Source organism: Antechinus flavipes, chromosome 4 (assembly GCF_016432865.1).
Source record: "Antechinus flavipes isolate AdamAnt ecotype Samford, QLD, Australia chromosome 4, AdamAnt_v2, whole genome shotgun sequence".
In the NCBI taxonomy this organism is placed as follows: Eukaryota; Metazoa; Chordata; class Mammalia; order Dasyuromorphia; family Dasyuridae; genus Antechinus; species Antechinus flavipes.
The window spans coordinates 103805159-103825537 of record NC_067401.1 but is presented as its reverse complement, the minus strand read 5'-3'; the positions used below and the strand labels follow the sequence as shown (position 1 = coordinate 103825537).

At 33.1% G+C, this 20379-nt stretch overlaps 1 protein-coding gene across 2 annotated transcripts in view; it reads left to right on the top strand.

The window, feature by feature from the left end:
* TTC13 (tetratricopeptide repeat domain 13) overlaps positions 1-20379 on the top strand; it is an 82791-nt gene that overhangs the window by 27296 nt on the left and 35116 nt on the right. For both annotated transcript variants that reach the window (XM_051993637.1, XM_051993636.1), the window contains exons 3-8: positions 87-162; positions 4193-4263; positions 9477-9542; positions 12176-12268; positions 16198-16314; positions 17106-17216. In XM_051993637.1, coding sequence (XP_051849597.1) covers positions 87-162; positions 4193-4263; positions 9477-9542; positions 12176-12268; positions 16198-16314; positions 17106-17216 — 534 coding nt within the window. The remainder of the gene's footprint in view (positions 1-86; positions 163-4192; positions 4264-9476; positions 9543-12175; positions 12269-16197; positions 16315-17105; positions 17217-20379) is intronic.

Here is a 20379-nt window from a genome sequence, read left to right as displayed (position 1 = left end):
TTTAGTTTGTTAAATGTACATTTTAAAAATTGATGTTTCCTATATTCCTTCAATTACTGAAAGCGTTATTATTGGATGTTTTACAGAACCAAGCAAAGTCTCTTGCAGAACAAAAGCGATTACCTTTTGCTACTGATAATGACAACACGAATGAAGAATTAGGTAAGATATTCTGGAAGTATCAGGACTTCATTTACTCTGCTTTTATAAGCACATTCACAAAAATATGGCATTTTTATATAATGCAAATACCGATCTGGTATTTAGGTTCAAATCTTATTGTGTAGACTTTACAGGTCAACAGCCTCTCTTAGCCTCAATTCGTTATTGTAAAAGGAAGGGTCTAGACTTGTTTGTAATCTTTAAATATGCTTAGTGTTATGATTCCAAAAAAGATTGTTTCGATAAAGGGTATTTGCATTTTCAGTTTTTCCTGCTTTACTAGCTCCTAATGTTTGTTTACAGAAGTTGGGAGAATGAGACTTGGAGAAGGTACTACCATCTCTATACATCTCTCAATATTCCTTGTGCAGCTGGATTGAAGCTTCAGTCATCCTCAACTCTTTAATCTTACCCCCGTTTTCCTTTATAGCATGTGTTGGCCATCCCTTTTTCCCAACCCACAGGTACTGTAATCACCTTGAGTAAGCATCAATTCTGACCTTATACTGTCAAAAAAACCGTTTAACTGTTCTCCTTGAATAGAGCCTGTCCCCTTACCATCTTAGTGAATGTATTATTTAGCACTGAATTGCCATGTTACTATTTTAGAAGCCTATTTTTGAATCATTCTTCTTAAGGAGCTTCAATGATTCCTTATTGCCTCTAGGATAAAAGATTGTTTCTTTTAACTTTTTAAACTCTTCATAACCTTTTTTTTGTCTCTCTTTCCAGATTGATTATAAATCCCTACTTCTGTCATAGATATCCCAAGATTTCCACTAGACTCTGACCCTTGAATCTACCATATTTTTGGTAGAAGAATAATCATTTGTCTTGATATTTACAGCCTAAAGTTCTCTAGACTTTGCCACCTGTTCTACTTTCCTTTCCCAAGAACTATCTGTCTTGTCAATCTGCCATGAATTAATAAACAAATCTGAACCCTCCTTTTTGTGTTACTTCCAATTAGAATATGAGCCCCTTAAGAGTAGAGACCGTTTTTATTTATATCCCCAATACTTAGTATCTAATAAGCTCTTAGATGCTTTCCAATTTCATTCTTTATAGTGCTCCATTCCAGACAAACTGATTTATTTTGTCTACATATATGACATTCCATCTCTTGTCATTCTTCTTTTGTATGAGCTGCAGCCCGGCCCTTATCTCTAATGCTCTTCCTTTTTCTCTCCAGGTTCCTCCTGGAACCTCTGAGGTCTTTTAGAAACTCTGCTCAAATGTCACTTTGGGGAGGGGATGTGTGGCAATTTTGGATCCTCTTAGAAGTTAATCCATTTTTATTTATTTTACGTATGTGTATTTGTGTTGCCCTTCTTGTTCCTTGACATTCAAGGAGAATTAAGAGGGCAAAACCCCTGAAAATGTGAAAATGTACAAATTACTCTAGAACTTACCCAAAATCCTTTTTTTAAAAATAATTCTAATATTTATTTAACACACAAAACAAGTAAAACAACACATTGCATCACCAAAAAAAATTCAAGTTGTATGTGAGAGAGATTAGAATCTTGCACACTATGCAGAGTTTTTGAATCTATAGCTGGTATGGCTGCAACAACTGCTTCACAAATTTCTTTTCTAAGAAAAGCACAAGTTACAAACATCACTGTGAAAGAAATCAAGTGATCAAGTGTAGATGGTAAACAGACAAAAGAGGAGAGGTTCCTAAAGAGAGTATATATAGCCTGTAGTTCTTTAGAGCACTGAAATTTTTAACAAAATTTAACTGTTTAGAATAAATTTATGTATGTATATTTATGGTAATAAATGATAAAAATATGTTAATAACATACAGTATGCTTTTTTTTTTGTCTTTCTTTATATTCATGCATTGTCTGCTGTTTTCCAGAATATTCTGCAAATCTACCCAAGTTCCCATTTAGTTATTGATGGCCAAACAGACATTTGAAACCCATGAATATTGAGGGATGACTGCATTGTTTACCATTAGTAGAATATAAACACCTTATTTAACTTTGTATTCTTTGTGCTTAACATAGTTATATCCAGGAGACAGTTGATGCTAGTTAAATTAAATAGAAATATATGTTTTTTCTCTTGACTGCTTAAAAAAAAAATCCTGGATTTGTTACTATTTATTTATTTTAGCAATTTCCTGAAAATTTATGGTTAAAACTTAATTGTATTTGTATTTTTTGAATCATCTGTCTTAGATTATCTTTTTGAGCTCTATATTCTATTTCTGTTGTCTTTGCTTATAAATTTTCCAACTCTTGTCTCCAACTCTTTTAAAAATCGTTTTTCCATATCTTCTGCTTCTAACTATTGACCTTCCAAACAATGAATTTATTCTTTTCTTTCAATTTTTTCATCAGTTTGGCTAAAAAAAAATAGCAAAAGTAAAAAATTCAATGTTTAAACTAATCTTACTGATAGATACTAGATTCCTCTTCATTTCCTTTAATATGTTTATTTAGTTAGATATGTCATTACATTGGAACCATCTCCCTTTTTTAGTCCAGTGTTCAAGTTAATATGTTCCCCCCCCCCTCTGATGACTTCTCTTCAGGATCTTTTAATCTGTTGTATTTACTCATTATCTGGGAGACTTTGCTGCTAACTGCTCATGTCCTCACCTTTCCCTTTTCTTTATCCAAAGGGTTATTTTCTTTTCAGGCTCTTCAATTAGTTCCTTTTTCCCTCCTTTTAAATTTACTAATCTAACTATTTAAAGGCATTTTTATCTCTTCACGGGGGAGATTGAGGATCTGGTCTTTGTTTGCCACTTCTAACTCCATTACCTTGCCAGTTGATATTGTGACTTTTCAGAGAATCTTACTATAGAAAGTATATCTAACACAAAACTAAGCTGGATATAACTTAGCTTAATTGGTTTCATACTGCACTTTGAAGTGTATTATGATTATTATTGTACAGATGAAACATGAGGTTACCTTTTAATAGAGGTTTCTGTTGTTGGATAAAACCAATCTTATATTTGGTTTTTGGGCCATCATTATGAGATTAGATACTAATATAGTTTGTTTTGTTAGTGAAAGATTTGGACTAGGATGACTTTTTTTTTTTAATGAGCATATTTAGTTTTCTTCAGAAAGTTAATTACCAATAAGAAAGTGATAAGAATATAGTTACTTGAATGGAGGTTAAATCATCAGTGATGTCAAACTTACATAGAAAAGGGAGCTACTAGTCTATACATAAAAATCCTGGTGGGGTTGATAATTTTAAATTGCAGTGTTATCTGTGTTTTATTATGGCAGATGGCAACTAGGTGGCCCAGTAGATTGAGTGATGGGCCTAGAGGACCTGAGTTCAAATCCAGCCTTAGACACTTACTTACTAGCTTGGTGAACTTAGACAATTCAGTTTCTTTAACTGTATAATGGGGATAATAATAACATTGACCTCCCAGGGTTATTGTGAGGATCAAATGAGATAATATTTACAAAATGTTTAGCAGTGTGTCTGGCATATAGTAGTGACTATATGCTAGCCGTTTATTAGCTATTTTTAATTTTATCATCATATTTTATTTATTAAATATTTTCCATTTACATTTTAATCTGGTTTTCCTGCCAAGTGGGCTACATGTTTGACACCTCTAGTTTAGGTGTCCTGAAACTATCCAGTTCATTCTCAAAAGCTGCATTTGACTTCAGTACCCATGGAGGGCTGCTTCTTCAATTCCTGTATCAATGAACTGGAAAAGAAAAGAGGAGCTCACATTTTATTCTGTGTAATGATTTTATTTTTGTTGTTCAGTCATTTCTGAGTCTTTATGACTCCATTTGTAGTTTTTCCACCAAAGATGCTGTATTGGTTTGCCATTTCTTTTTCCAGCCCAATTTATAGAAAAGAAAACTGAGGCAAACAAGGTTAAATGACTTGCCTAGGTTCATACAGCTAGGAAGTGTCTGAGGCCAGATTTTAAACACAGAAAGATAAATCTTCTTGACTGCACCAGATAACTGCTTTTAATTTTCTTATACCTTAATTTTATGTCTTAACCAACTTTCGTTTTGTTTTGTAGCTATTGCCTATGTGTTGATTGGCAGTGGTCTATATGATGAAGCAATAAGACATTTTTCATCCATGCTCCAGGTAATTTTTCCATGCTCTGTATGATATAATTTTAAAGTTTATGGTCCTTAGCCAAGTTAAAGACTTTTCTACAAGGGGCAAAATTATTCTGGGGAATGGTGTTCAAAGCTCTTTCAGAATTGGAGTAATTGTTAGTTTGTGGTTACTTCTCTTTTTCATTGTGGAATTAATTTGTGTTTTATTTTATTTATTTATGTATTTTTTACTTTAGCTTTTTATTTACAAGTCATATGCATGGGTAATTTTTCAGCATTGACCCTTACAAAACCTTCTGTTCCAACTTTTCCCCTCCTTTCCCCCATCCCCTCCCCTAGATGGCAGGTAGACCAATACATGTTAAATATGTTAAAGTATATGTTAAATACAGTATATGTGTACATATTTATACAGTTATCTTGCTGCACAAAAAAAATCAGATTTAGAAATAAGGTAGAAATAACCTGAGAAGTAAAAACAAAAATACAAGCAGACAATAACAGAAGGAATGGAAAAACTATGTTGTGGTCCACACTTGTTTCCATAGTTCTTTCGCTTGGATGTAACTGGCTCTCTTCATTATTGAACTATTGGAACTGATTTGGTTCATCTTATTGTTGAAGAGAGCCACATCCATCAGAATTGATCCTTATATAGTCGTATCGTTTCCTTGTATAATGATCTCCTGGTTCTGTTCATTTCACTCAGCATCAGTTCGTGTAAGTATCTCCAGGCCTTTCTGAAATCATCCTCCTGATCATTTCTTACAGAACAATAATATTCTATAACATTCATATACTGCAGTTTATTTAGCCATTGTCCAATTGATGGCCATCCGTTCAATTTCTAGTTTCTAGCCACTACAAAAAGGGCTGCCACAAACATTTTTGCACATGGAGGTTCCTTTCTCTTCTTTAAGATCTCTTTGGGATATAAGCCCAGTAGTAAGCTGGATCAAAGATTATGCACAGTTTGATAACTTTTTGAGCATGGTTCCATATTGCTCTCTAGAAGGATTGGATTCATTTACAATTCTACCAACAATATATCAGTGTCTCAGTTTTCTCATATTCCCTCCAGCATTCTCATTATCTTTTCCTCTCATCCTAGCCAATCTGAGAGGTGTGTAGTGGTATCTCAGAGTTGTCTTAATTTGCATTTCTCTGATCAATAATGATTTGGAGCATCTTTTCATATAACTAGAAATAGTTTCAATTTCTTCATCTGAAAATTGTCTGTTCATATCCTTTGACTATTTATCAATTGGAGAATGGCTTGAACTCTTATAAATTTGAGTCAGTTCTCTAATGTATTTTGGATATGAGGCCTTTATCAGAACCTTTGACTGTAAAAATGTTTTCTTAATTTATTGCTTCCCTTCTAATCTTGTCTTCATTAGTTTTGTTTGTACAAAAACTTTTTAATTTGATATAATCAAAATTTTCTATTTTGTGATCAATAATGATTTCTAGTTTTTCTTTGGTCACAAATTCCTTCCTCCACAAATCTGAGAGGTATTCTATGTTCTTCTAATTTATTTATAATCTCATTCTTTATGCCTAATTCATAAACCCACTTTGACCTTATCTTGGTGTACGGTGTTAAGTATAGGTCAGTACCTAGTTTCTGCCATACTAGTTGCCAATTTTCCCAGCAGTTTTTGTCAAAGAATGAATTCTTATCCCAAAAGCTGGCATGTTTGGGTTTGTCAAACATTAGATTATTATAGTTATTGACTGTTTTGTCCTATGAACCTAACCTCTTCCACTGATCACTAGTCTATTTATTTCTTAGCCAATACCAAATGATTTTGGTGACCAAAATTTGTGTTTTATTAATCACAATTGCATCTACCTGCATTTGAAAACGAATAATGTATTTATGTGCAAACATACTAATTTATAGAAGATAAAGAAGATGTTTAATTTTCTCTGATGTATGTGGACTGTCATGTAGATTGCTGATTGAATTAAAGCATACATTAAGAGGAATAATTTATATTATTTATATTCATAAATATATGAATATTGAAAATAACTTTCAGTCTAGTCTTTTATTAGTTCTCTAGTTATGTTCACTCTAGATATTCATTACAGTTTGTTGATTAATGCCCTCTCTTAAGCATTCTGCATTATCTGCCTCAAGCAATGCTCAAAGATTTTGTTTTTATACATGTGATCACTGTACATGAGTATCAAAGGTATAACTAAATTAAAGGTTTATTAAGCAAAAAGTAATTGATATGACAGATGTTTTATTCTCTACTTCAGAGCATTGTTTTTAAAGCACCCCTTTTTATTTTTTGTAGTTAATTATAGCATGGCCATCATCTTTCTGTTTTGATTTATTTTATTTGAGGATCCAAGAACAAAGTTGTTATGGATTATCATCATTCGTTCATTAGGTTTTGTGTAGAGTTGGATTACTTTGTGAATGGCTTTTTTTTTTTTAATGTACTGATTCCTTGCCATCAAAACATTATAAAAATTGAAGCCTATTACATTAAGGGAATCTATCTGTGTTGAACAAGGAAGGGCTTACTTACAGTGGGACAATTATAGGAGCAAACACTAGTTTATTCCTGACAACTATTTGAAACAAGCAGTTACAGAAATCAATAACTGTCTAATTTGCTCATTATTCAAGAACTCTTTCTCTTGGCAACCTTCCCAGTACATGTGTTTAAGGAGAGCAATCTGTTGTTATGATTTGACAAGGAAAAAACCATTTATAACTTTGTAAATGTAACCTACCCTAATTACTAGTAGAATAAACTTGAGAAAATATGGCATTGAGTAGGATTATAACAAATTTGTAAAGAGATATACTACTGTATACAGTTTTTCTCTAGAAATAGTTCCACATTGGAAGTTTAGACTGCTTTATTTATTGTCATTCCATTACCCTAAATACTCCTAGAAATAAATAGGTGATACTAGAAATAACAGAGAATTTAAAACTTAGAACTGATTCATAGAAAGAAAACTTATATGATTGTTTAAAATATGTGTACTGTTGATGATGTTCTATGAATGGAAGATGCTTTTCACTTAACATCTTTCTTGCAATGAAGTTCCAGAGAGCCATAAAAATATTATCTCTACCTTGTTCACTGAATTCGTCATTGTAGCTTAATTCAAATTTAACTTTACAGTTGCAAAGTGATTTATAATCTTTTTATTAGCATTTATTCACGTAAATCTTTGTTTTCATAAAATGGAAAATACTGACTAGAAATAAGACACGGTGTTCTAGTCATGAGTTGTGTTATAATCAAGTTGGTTAGAAAGAAGCTGACAGGGTCTCAGGAAAAGTCTTCTATCCCTTTGTGGTATCATCTTTGTCCAGAGACTTGGAAGTCCAAACTGAATGAAATTCAATTTCATTAAGGATGATTAGCCTCAAGAAGGGTTATTCATGCTAGCCAGATTCAAAGGAAACTAAATTCTGATTTCACTATTAAAGACATCTCTTTCTGATTTTTAGGATTCTTAGAAAATTTAATAGTAATCAAAAGTGATTTATTGGTAAGTATGGAATAAGAATCAAGGAAGTTGAATACATTTTATTGGTTATTTTGTTCAATGGATTTTGGGACAACATTCTGATTTCATTATAAAGTTCCTATTACAAGGATTCTCTGACTCGTGAATGACCTACTTGGGGATACAAGAAAAGTATAGTACTTACAAATTAATGGAAAAGTGATTAGAATTTTGTTTTTGTACAAGTGATACTGCAATTCATTTTGCAGAGGTAGTAAGAGAGAATAAATCCAGTGGGACTTTTCCAAGAAGCTGGCATTAACCCCTCAAAATGCAAATCATTTCAACAATTTGGTGATTTTATTGGGATTTCTATCATCGTTGCTAATCTGATTCTTTCAATAAAGTCTCTAAGAATTCACAGGGTGTTATATGGTGTTTAGGAGGACTAGCCCCTCTGGTGTGAGGGATTGCTGAGCTTTTTTTTAGGGCTGTTCATCTATCTTTTGTTTCCCTCTACCCCCCCAACTCTTGCCTTAAACTTCAAAAAGGTATAGCATATTCAGTGGCCACACTCCAGTAAAGCCTCAGCAGAAGAGCTAAGTTCTCAAACCCATGGGTGTTTTAGGGGAATGTCTACACCAAGCATGTGAAGACATCTCTCCAGCAGAATGGGATAATGAGAACATTTGGTTCCAGTGGCCATGAAGGAGGCTGAAGCAGGTGATGTGGAGTATTTATGGCTTAGTCAGACATCAAACGCTAAGATCATCCACTGCGTCTTGGGGCATCACAGGTGATTTTGAATTTTGTGTCTTGCCACTAAACTTGGATGATTCAGGAAAAAACAATGAAATTGACAACTTTGCAACTTTACCTCACTTAAATCCAGTTCATAAGCAAGTCAAAACATCACCTTATGATGTCATTGGTCCTTTCTGAAAACAAGGGATACACATCAACAACAACATTAGCCAACCTTCACTCAACTCCCTGGCTCATATAGCTCCAAAGACAGTCCTTTCTTCTTTCATGCTGTTAGGGATTTGCCTTTCTTTTCACTATACTCCTAAACTCCACTCTTTTGATAATGGCTCAGGTCTGTCATCCCATTCCAGAAGTCCCAGAGAGCTTAGAGAGCTACTTAGAAGAAGGACTCCGATTCTTTCTACACTGTTTCTAAAGTCGACATTTTGGCTACCTGCCACTTCTCTTGCTGTTACATCTGCCTCTACCTCATCTGCTTCCTTCTTCACCCTCCAATATTAGAGTTAGCTCAATCTTACTCCCCATGGCATTCTTAGCTTCTTTCCACCCTAGCCACCAAACTTAGCTTATCATTGGATCATTTCCAACTGCCCCCAAGCTTTTTTACCTTCTTGTTTCCAGAATTGGCCTTATTCATTTGCATTTCACTCCCATCAAACCATTTATTAAAGGAACTACTCCTGCAACTGCTCCCTGGGAGTCATTATTACCAGAAGCCCTACCACCATCATCCCCAGATGCCTCTGCAGAAGTCTTTGTAGCCTTGGTCTGCTGGTTTCCATGGAAACAAGCATCGAATCCTCTGATTCCCTTCTACCTAGTACTTCCCAATCAGAAGCTGTTTAGAATCTCCTGCTTGAATTAATTCATAGGTGGTATTGGCCTATCGGAGAAAAACATTTACCTGGGGCACACATCTGCCCTAATTAGTAACGAGGATTTCTTTTATTTGTTAACTCCATGCTATATTTTTCTTCTGTCTAGGAGGAGCCAGAGCTCGTTAGTGCAATTTATGGCCGAGGAATAGCCTATGGAAAGAAGGGACTACAGGTGAGTATTTGATAATGATGGCTTTGGTAGGAATGTTTTGTTGTTTTGCACCATCAAGATTAGATTCTTCTGAGGTATTTGAAACTCCATAAATGCTATAATTTATTTGAATAATTCTTCATAAAAACTTCTATAGACTTTATTGTTCAAGAGGAAACAGAAAAGCTAAGAAAAACAAATTAAAAAATAGTGATCTAGAGCCATTTGGTATAAGGGTAATCAGATCTATACACCTCAGTAATGAGGTCATCCTACTTTAAAGCATAGAAAGTCATCATTATTTACCTTTGGGTCATTAAGGAAAGACTAAATAATTTTTTATATACTCTATTTAGGCAGATAACAGAGGTGGATGAAATTTTGCCATATTAAGGAGCCTATAGCACCTGTGTAAATGATTTGGGCAAAGGAGGATTGAATAGCACCTCGCCTCCTCTGGGGATAGTGGAAAGTCAGCAAGTTGTAGGCCAGAGAGAAGCCAAATATACTGGGCCAAGTCTGCAACTTGTAATGTTCTCTAGGGCCCCTGAACAAGATGACAGTGTAATTGGGAAATATTAAGCAAAATAAATGAAAATGCAATGAAACCTAAATAATTTTACATTTTAAAACTAAAAAATCATGCCATCACAAGAATCCTTATGTAGGAATTTATGGCCCCTGTTTCTTTCTGAGTTTGACATCACTGATGGAGATGATAGAACTTTGGATAGAACCCGGCCCTGTTTGGGTCTAGGAATACCAAAAAAACCAGAATGAAAAATCTGCTTTTTTTAGAACTTCCAATATAGCAGAATTTATTTCTCTAGGCCTCAGTTTCTCCATCTATAAAAGTGATGGAGGTTGAACTCTTGGATTTTTAAAGTTCCTCTAAGTTCCAAATCTACGATCCTATGGGAACTCAAAAGCTTTAGAGAAAAATGAGGAAGACTGAAAACATGTTGGAGAATAGTTGCTATTACGTTCAATGAGGAACTGCTTTTAATTCTCTGGTAGTTTTCTTAGGCTTTCTTGAATTGGAGGTGGAGGTGGAGAATGTGTTCTTATATTTCAAAAATGTCTTGGATATTTTAAATATTCTTCAGAGCTCAAACCAATAGTCAGGTATTATTTCTTTGCCTCCCTCACTCCTCCTGATAGGAAGAGAGTGGTATTAAACAACTATCAATGATGACTATGAAACAAAGACATAAAATGAGGGACAAATCTGGGCTGTCCAGGAGGCAGGTTTTGAAGCGTTTGATCTAAAACTTGATACATAAAAACTTGCTTGTGCCATGAATACTATATTATAAATTGCTAAAACTTTAAGGCATACTTTTTACGAAAGGGAATCTTGACTTTTAAAAGCTTTTGCTATTTAGAAACTACTAAGTTTTTGTAAAAATCCAAAACTGTCCAACCTAACTCTTAATAAGCATCTCCTTTGTTCAAGGTAAGAGATAATTGTTTAACTAAAAATCAGGAAGACTTGGGCTGAAATCTGGCTTCCCATGAAAGCTGACTATGTGATCCTGGATAAATTACTTAAAATCTCAGGGCTCTAGATAACTCTCAAAGTCTCTAAATTGCTAAATAATTATTGATTTGGACAAAATTGCCTGTAACCCTCTCCTTTAGACCATAAATGTTCCTTGTGAATAGGACTTGGTAAGTACAGTGCCTGGTATAAAGGAAGTACTTAATAAGTACTACTAAGGCTGGTAGAATTTACTCAGCTAAAATTTCAATTTCAATAATGTCCAGATAAAAACAAACTAGCCAGTAATATAAGGTACTAGCTACATCATGAAGATAAAAAAAAAAAAATGAAATATAGACTCTGTCTTCAAAGAGGCTTACATTTCTCTTTTCTTGGTCCTGTTGTCATACAAAGAAAACATTCAGTATGTGATTGAGTATGTGGAGAAGCATGATTTCACCCAGAGGGTAAGAAATTCCTGGTATCAGAAATAGGTACATTCTAGGAATACAGAAATGACTACCCTTGTATCTTTCAGTAAACTTCTTAGCTTGCTTCAAAGTTAATTCTGAAATTTATATGCTTTTGAAAAAGTAGGTAAAATATAGTTATATGATTTTTAAGAGTGACTATGATTTAATCTGTTTTTCTCCCTTTGCCACACAGCAAAGCTGAAGCCCTCGAAGGTCATTGACTTAATGAAGGCATGTTCAGAGAATTTATTTTTATGATAACCAAAGAAATTGAGATATTAAGTCTCCATCAGAGTTTTTGTTGTTTTTTAAAATGGAAGTTGGGGAGAATGCATTTTAGAATATTAAATAAATGCTTGAGTCTAGTAAATAGTTATTATATACTTTCATTTGGGGATATTTATAATTATAGTGAATTTGCTGAAGGGGGACTTAATTAAATCTCTATTAATTCAAAATAGTATTAATCATGTGATAAAAAAGGAGTGGTTAGTTAATATGTAGAAAAACTAAGAAATCTAAATATCTATAAATGAAAAAAGTATATTTTGGTAAAGAGTATTAGATCATTACTAATGACGTAGATTTTTATCTTATCATTTGTGGCATTACCAAATGATGTTTTTGATCAGAAAATCATCTAGAATTGTTTTTGAGCAATAATATATCTCACATAAAAACTCTAATTACTTTTTAAGGACATAAAGAATGCAGAACTTGCTTTGTTTGAATTGAGTCGAGTAATTACCTTGGAACCAGATCGTCCAGAAGTATTTGAGCAGCGAGCCGAGGTGAATTCCCTTGACATTCTCCTTACCTTTCTAGTCATTGTTAAGATTTTGAGTTCCAATTTTTTCTTTTTCTCCCTCTTTTACTTCCCTCCTCCCCAAAATAGCAAATTGATATAAGTTGTACATGTACAATCATTTTTAACATTTCCATGTGTCATGTTGGAAAAAAAAAAATCAGTACAAAAAGGAAAAACCACAAGAAAAAAAGAAAGAACAACTTCTCTCCCCCCCCCCAACAAATATTGAAAATATGATCCACATTCATTCTCCATAGTTCTTTGTCTGTATGCAGATGGCATTTTTCATCCAAAGTCTATTGGAATTGTCTTGGATCGCAGTATTGCTAAGAACAGCTAAGTCTGTCATAGTTAATCATCACATAATATTGCTATTACTGTATATAATGTTTTTCTGGTTCTGCTCCCTTCACTCAGCATCTGTTTATGTAAGACTTTCCAGGCTTTTCTGAAATCTGTTCATCATTTCTTACAGAACAATAGCATTCCATTCCATTCAAATACCATAACTTATTCAGCCATTTCTGATGGGTATCCCGTCAATTTCTATTCTTTTTTTTTTTTTTTTTTTTGCTACCACAAAAAGGGCTGCTGTAAACATTTTTGTACATGTGGGTGCTTTTCCTTTTTTTATGATCTCTTTGGAATACAGACCCAGTAGAGATATTCCTGAATCAAAGGGTATGCATTGTTTTATAGCCTTTGGAGCATAGTTCCAAATTGCACTTCAGAATGATTAGATCAGTTCACAGCTTCACCAGCTGGGACATTAGTGTCCCAGTTTTTCCACATCTCCTCCAACATTTATCATTATCTTTTTCTATCATCTTTGACAGTTTAATAGGTTTGATAGGTAACTAATGTCTTTAAAAGTACTGTATCAATTTTTTGCAAGGGTCATGTTGAAAAGTTACCCATGCATATGTTTTGTCAGTAAAAAGCTATAATAAAAAAAAAAAGTACTTGTTCTAACAAGACAATTTTTTCTTATTTCTGAATTCATATATAAGGATCACAATAAATGTAAGCAAGAGATTAACTTTTGTATTTTTATTTTGAGGGTGTGTGGAATTATGTTGTGAAATTTAAAATTAAAATATAAGGTAACATTAATTTTAGGAATGTAATTATTTTATTAAACTATGTCCTAAGTTAAAAGTAAAAACCACAAAAGCTGTGATAAAATTATTTTTACTCCTGTGAAGATGTAACAGTTTATTAATGTTTCATGTTGTATTCATTTTACTCTACATTTTATGTGAGTTTTTATTCTTTCATTTAACAAATATATACTATTTAAATGCTTACTACATACGGTGTATTCATCATATGTACTGTGGCAAAACTACTTAATTCTGTGTGTGATTTCTGGCAAGTCATTTAATTAGGTAATCTTAGAATATTGTCTTGGCAGTTTTCCCGTTTAATTTAAATTTTGTTGATGTATTTGTACTGCTTGGGCAAAGCAAAGATTAAGAAAAGGGAAAAAAGTATTGATAATTTTAAACTATTTTTAATTTTTTTCTTAAATTAAATTTTAGCAAAAAATGGTATCAATTAATCAGAAAATCAGTTGACAATTAAATTCTTTCTTAAACCAATTACTAGTTTAAGTTTTTTTTTCCTTTTGTTTTGGATAAGAATCTGGAATAAAAATGGAATCTCATATTTATTTGTTATATTATCATTTGGCAATAGAAGGATCATATTGATTTTCCTGTTTTATATTAGTCTCAAAAAGTACCATGTACAAGTGGGTGCTTAATATATAACATTTAATGATTGATTTGGTTTTCTTATGTTCTGGATACAAAATGTGTACATATTCTTATGCCCTTAATGAAGGGATGTAAGAAGATGACCATCTTTGACTCTGCTAATATGTAGATTGAATATTTCCAAAAATGAGACTTAATTGCACAACAAGGGTTTTGATAAAAACTTATATGATATACTTTTTGGTTTTGATTGTGATCTTAATTTAAATTTGTTTGCAATACAAAACAGATTTTGGTGGTTTGACATATTTTGGGTATTTTTTAAATAAAAAAGGAAAAATAATTATACTTCATCTAACATCACTGAGGAATAAGCATGGCAAAATGAATTTTCCAGATAATATAATAATACTTATCCTTTCAAGTAGAGATAGTAGTGGGAAAGAACTTTGAAGGTGAAGTTAGAATTTATGATTTCAGATTCCAATTGTGCCACTGACTATCTCTATGATCTTAGGCAAATTTCCTAATCTTTCTGAGCCTCAGTTTCCCCATCTGTAAAATAAAGGAATGGGACTAGATAACTTATAAGGAAACTTCCAAGTCCAAATTTATGACCCTTTTAAGTGCTAATATTTTTTTTTAAATTAAACTATTCTGAGGGAAATCTTTTTAAGATATGTTATAGCTTAATTTTTTTTTTAAGCAGCATATATTTAAACTTAATCTATGCTTTGCTTGATGATGGAGACCCATCACTTTGAATATCCATTTTCATTTTATGCTGATAATTAATGATGCCCTAAAGAGATGTTAGGGAACATAGGACAGTATACCTATATGCCAGATGGTGCCCAAAGTGCTGTAATCTGTGAGTTCTTAATGTCTGTTTTGGTTTGGTTTGGTTTTCTGATGAGGCAATTGGGTTAAGTGACTTGCCCAGGGTCACACAACTAAGAAGTGTTATGTGTCTGAGGCCAGATTTGAATTCGGGCACTCCTGACTTCAGAGCTGGTACTCTACCCACTGCACCACCTAACTGCCCCATTAAGGTCTGTATTTTAAATAATATTTCTGTCTGTTTTATTATTGCTTGCTGTCACCATTTCTGACACAACTTTACCTATTTCAGATCTGCAGGGAAAACAAATAATAAAAACTCATATCCATCTAATACTTTAGAATTTATAAAGCACAATCTCTAAAATAACTTCTCCCTGTGGAGAAGTTATGTCTTATATTCATATATCTAGTAAATGTCTAAGACATATCTAGTTCTGGTGCCGGATCCAGCATTCTTTTCTCTATACCATAATTTTTAGGATTATTTCTGAGAATAAATAGTTACTGATTGAGATCTGAGAATTCCTACTCTGAGTAGGATTCTGTAATACCTAATTTGGCTTCTCAGACCCCCCCCCCCTTTTTTTTTTTTTTTTTTTTGGCTTACCTATAGGTTCTATGTTTTGGAGAATTGCTGTTGCTGCATAAGAGGCCTATAGATAATTGAAGTGCCATAGAGTCAATAGCATGTCTTTTCCCTTTAACTTTCAAGATAATAACTTCACCTCCAAGAGATGGTCAAACATAAAAGAATATCTTAAAAGAATGAAGATTTTTTTTTAGAAAGTTAACCAATGAAAATAGCATCTACCAAGTTAGGCACAAATGAAGGGCTGTAAATTTGCAAGCTGTCATTCTACCCTAGCTATATTTAGAACTTGCTACCCCGGAGTGTGTATTTAAAGATTGTGGTAAGCGATGAAATGTGTCCAGAAATGTGACTTAGTTTTATGATTCAGAGATGTCATTCAGATGAATCCTCTTAGCTATATTTTAAACAATACATATCAAATTCTAATTTTTGTAGAACTTGAAAGATAAATATAACAAGAGTAGAAAAATGTGACCATATTAAGAAAAGTAGCATCAACTTTGCCTCTGAATGTGAAATAATATAAAAGCAATTGTTCATGTATTAAATTCAACAGTATTCTTCATTGGACAAAGAAATATGCCACTTTATTTTTTGGGGGGGTGTTTGAGCAAAGTACAAAGTGTTCAACTATGTGCTTATGCTAAGTAAAATAGATTTTAAAACAGAAAGATCAAATTAGTATTAAAAAATTAAAAGTTTATCAATTTTAAGGTGACCTAGATTTCCTTCCAGCTTAATAGAATTTCTTGGTTTTAGATACTGTCCCCTTTGGGACGAATCAGTGAAGCAGTAAGTGATCTCACTAAAGCCATCCAACTGCAGCCATCAGCACGACTCTACAGACACAGAGGGACATTGCACTTCATATCAGAGGTGAGCCATTTTTGCTTTGGGACGTTTTCCACTGTGGAAAAGAAAAAAATTTCACTTTCCCTTTGCCTCAGAAAAATATTGATGATAGTAATGGAGAGAGGGGATATAGTTCTAACTTCTGCAGCTTTGCAATGGAAAGCATTTTTTAAAAACATTTTCTTTTTCACAGTAATAACCTGTGGAAAAATGCTAAGGGCCTATATTTTACTTTCTCTGGTGGTCTATACTAATTCACTGGTTGGATTAGGATAAGAAAAGTAAGAAGCAGAAGAAGAAAACTTGGCTCAAAAGTTATATTTTCACTTCTTTTATAACTGTTATTGTGGATGCATATCAGCAACATTAATATTTAACTTTTAGCTGTGATTCTGAGCCTGGACCAAGTATCATAATGTGTCTGTGGCTTCTCTGTGAGGATTCTAGTAATAAAATAATTTCAACAGTTCCTTGGAGTTTATAGTGAGAAGATTTGCTCTCTTTATAATTTTTGATGCAGCCAAAACAAAGGGTTCATGGTAAGGGAAAAGATAAAAATTGACTAGTAAAATATCATGAAAGATATTTTGGAATAATCTCAGTTTTATAATTGACATAAAGAGTAGTTGAGCCTTTGTGAGGGATTTTTCCTTTCCAACAGTTCTTAAGAAAATCATAAATGTTTTGGTGAATGAAATATAAACCTTGAAGTGAATCCAAAAACCCAGATGCCTGGGCATAGTAAGGTGAATTAGAATTTTGTCTCCACAAAGAAAACTTTTCATTTCTCAATGGTTTTTCTACCCTTCTTGTAGGATTATGCAACAGCCCATGAAGACTTTCAGCAGTCTTTAGAACTGAACAAAAATCAGCCTATAGCTATGCTGTACAAAGGCTTAACTTTCTTCCACAGAGGTCTTTTGAAGGTAAAAATATTGTAAAATATATCTTTGAGTAAAAGTCACTTATTTTATTTGAAATGTAAATTTTATTGATTTTTTTGTTTTTGTTTTTGCAACAGTCCTTTCCAGGTGGAATCAAAACAGAAGATGGATGTTGTAGTTCAGTATGGGGAGAGTTCATATTCTGCCCATCAAATTTAGTAAAACCATTGAAAGTTGACAGTGTCTAACAGTGTATGCAGCATTTCTCATATTTCTCCTACTTTACAACCAATAGGAAGGAGATGTATTTTATCACTTTTTCTGTAGAACCAAATTGGTTATTTCAACCATCTCAGAAGTCAGCTTTTTTTAGTGTTTTTGTTGATTCTTATTCTAGTCTTTGTATATAAATGGTTCTCCTAGTTTTATTTACTTCATTCTATATCAGTTCATATAAATCTTCATATATTTCTTTGAGTTTCTGGTAGTCATCATGTCTTAGTACCTAAATAATAGACTATTATGTTTACATGCCACAGTTTGTTCAACCATTCCTCAACTAAAATTGATATACTAGATATAGGATATGGGAATGATTGGAACCTTTATTTCTGAAGGAAACTGATTCTTTGTTTTCTTAGAAATGACATGACAAGAATTTCTTTTAAGATATAATGAATGTTAAAAAAATTTGTTATAAAAAGTTTCCTTCGGTTCAGCAATCAGCAAACTGTAGAAAAATCATTATTAGCTCGCAGGCAGTACAAAAAGAGACAGAGGCCCAAATTTGACCTGCAAGCTGTAGTCCAATTGACTCCTGTTTTAGTTAATGCATTGCATCCCATTAACATGTTTCTAATATTATGTCAAATCCAATCAAATCTTTTAAAGCCAGTTGGCAAATTAAAGATGGTTTTAACATGGAAAGTTTGGTTTCAGATAAAAAATGATTATTTATTGTACATGAAGCCCTGGGGGAAAAAAGTCCCACTCTGATGCCTCACTGTGGTGTGGTATGCGGGTGATCCTTGGGTCTGGAAGGATATGACTGCAAGACTTAATCTCTGATCTGATATGCTGTGCTAGAAAGACTTCATGTCTCTTCCTGGCAGCAGACTGGTTTTGGAGGGCTGAAGACCATTCTAGTGAATAACAGAGTAGCACTTCACCAGTCAGTTGGACAAGAGGTGATGAATTCTTTGACCATGACCACCTATAATACAAATAAACATAAAAGGGTATCAGTCCTTTGTGCATTCTTGTTCTTCTGAATTCTTGTTGACAGAGTAGGAGGAGTGGCAAAAGGAGTTAAGAATGACACAATTTCTAAACTTTCTATAAAAATAATCTTAATTATTCTCAAAATATGATACTTGTTCAATAAGTAACAAATTGATATGGCTAGTTAACCCAAATTATATCTTCATTGATTTTCTTTTTATAAACAAAATTAGAAGGTTGATACTTTCTGTAGTTGTAGCTAAATGGAAGAATGTTCCCGTAGGCCCTTCTTGGAGTAGCAGTTAAAGGAGTTGACAGCACTGGGTTTTTTTCTTTGATCAGAAGCAACAAGAAACATTTCTTGAAACCCTTGATTATCTTATACTGCATTGCTCAGGATGGGCATCTGCAAAAGACCACCATGAAGAAAATTACAGTTTAGGTTCTAAAATCTGTTGCAAAAGACAAGGACAAATTATATCAGTAGCTCCTAAAACCTTCAAATTAAGACAGCATATATTTTATCTTGCAGTGATTTGCACTTAGGGAAGAACAGTGAAAAATCTTGCAAAGTAGGAGTTAAAGTCACAAACTTTGCAGAAATCACATTTTTTTTTTTTTTGGTATCATGAAAACATTCTTCTAGAAAAGTCAGGCAGCAGCAAGCATGACAAGTCCTGAATAACATCATAAAATATGGCTCTGTCTTAATGAATAGGAAGCAATTGATTACAAATCATAGGCTCATAGATAAATCATACTCATTTATCTAGCCTCCTTACATAAATGAGGACATTGAGACCCAAAAACACTAAATGAACCCAAATTTACATATATCATAAAAATCAGAAATTGAAACTGTTCTCTGATTCCAAAGCTAGTGTTCTGTGGTAGCATGACATTGAGGAGTCATTTTGATATCAGTCGTTCAAACCTTTAAAATGAAAAACAAATCAGAAAAAAAGAATAAAAATGAGAATCTGGTATACAATTAAAACTATTTCACCCCAACTTTTATAAACTATTGACATCTAAAAATGGAAAATATACAAACAGTACAAATTGCCGCAGACTATCAGCATTATTTTAGGAAGTCTAATCAGCTAAACATATATAGAAAATGCATTAATAGCAACTATTTGATATTCTTTGCAAAGAAAGAGATGGAAGCCAAAATTTATACTAAATTGAAATATTTACTCATTCTTACAATCTTAATGAAGAATGATGGAAGAAGGTGAGGAGGATTAAGTCTCTTTGGTAAGGATGTCCCTTCCATTGAGATAAATAGTAATTTCTTTCCTCATGCCTGCCTCACCCATATGATTCTTGTCTAGTAGACACAGAGAAAATACTATTCTGGAGTTTCCCTCAGTTGCCCCTAATATCAGGAAGTCACCAATAAAGTCTTTGAACTGGCCATTTATTGCACAATGAGTAGTAGTATCATTTCACGAAAGAGACAGAAACCAGGAGAAAAAAAATAGGTGGGAAAAAAAAATTTACTCAAAGCTTGGTGAGAGATCCAGTTAAGCTAGGTTATTCTAAGAGCATTTAAAGGTCAGCTGGCACAATAAGCCAAAAATGGAAAAGATTTCTCAGGGTTTTGTTTAGTCTTTTCTTTTTCATTAATAATGAAGCTCACCCTATTTGTACTCTATCATCACAGTCCTTGATTTGTTACATGATGATATGCAGAAATAATATCTAAAAAAAAAAAAAAAAAACAACCCCCCGCAAAAAAAAAAAAAACCCAAAGATGGGAAGAGCAGCTAAACCAGGACATACATACGTAGACAAAGACCTGCTCATTTCCGAACAATTTTAAGCATGTCACAATATTTCAAGATAGCTTGAAAAAAAAAAGATAAAATGTTAAAGCTTGGGAAAATTACAGATGTTATTACTATTTTAAGTAGGTGACTAAAAAAATATTAACAACCAACCCATATATTTACTTTCCCAACGCTTACAAAATGTTTGA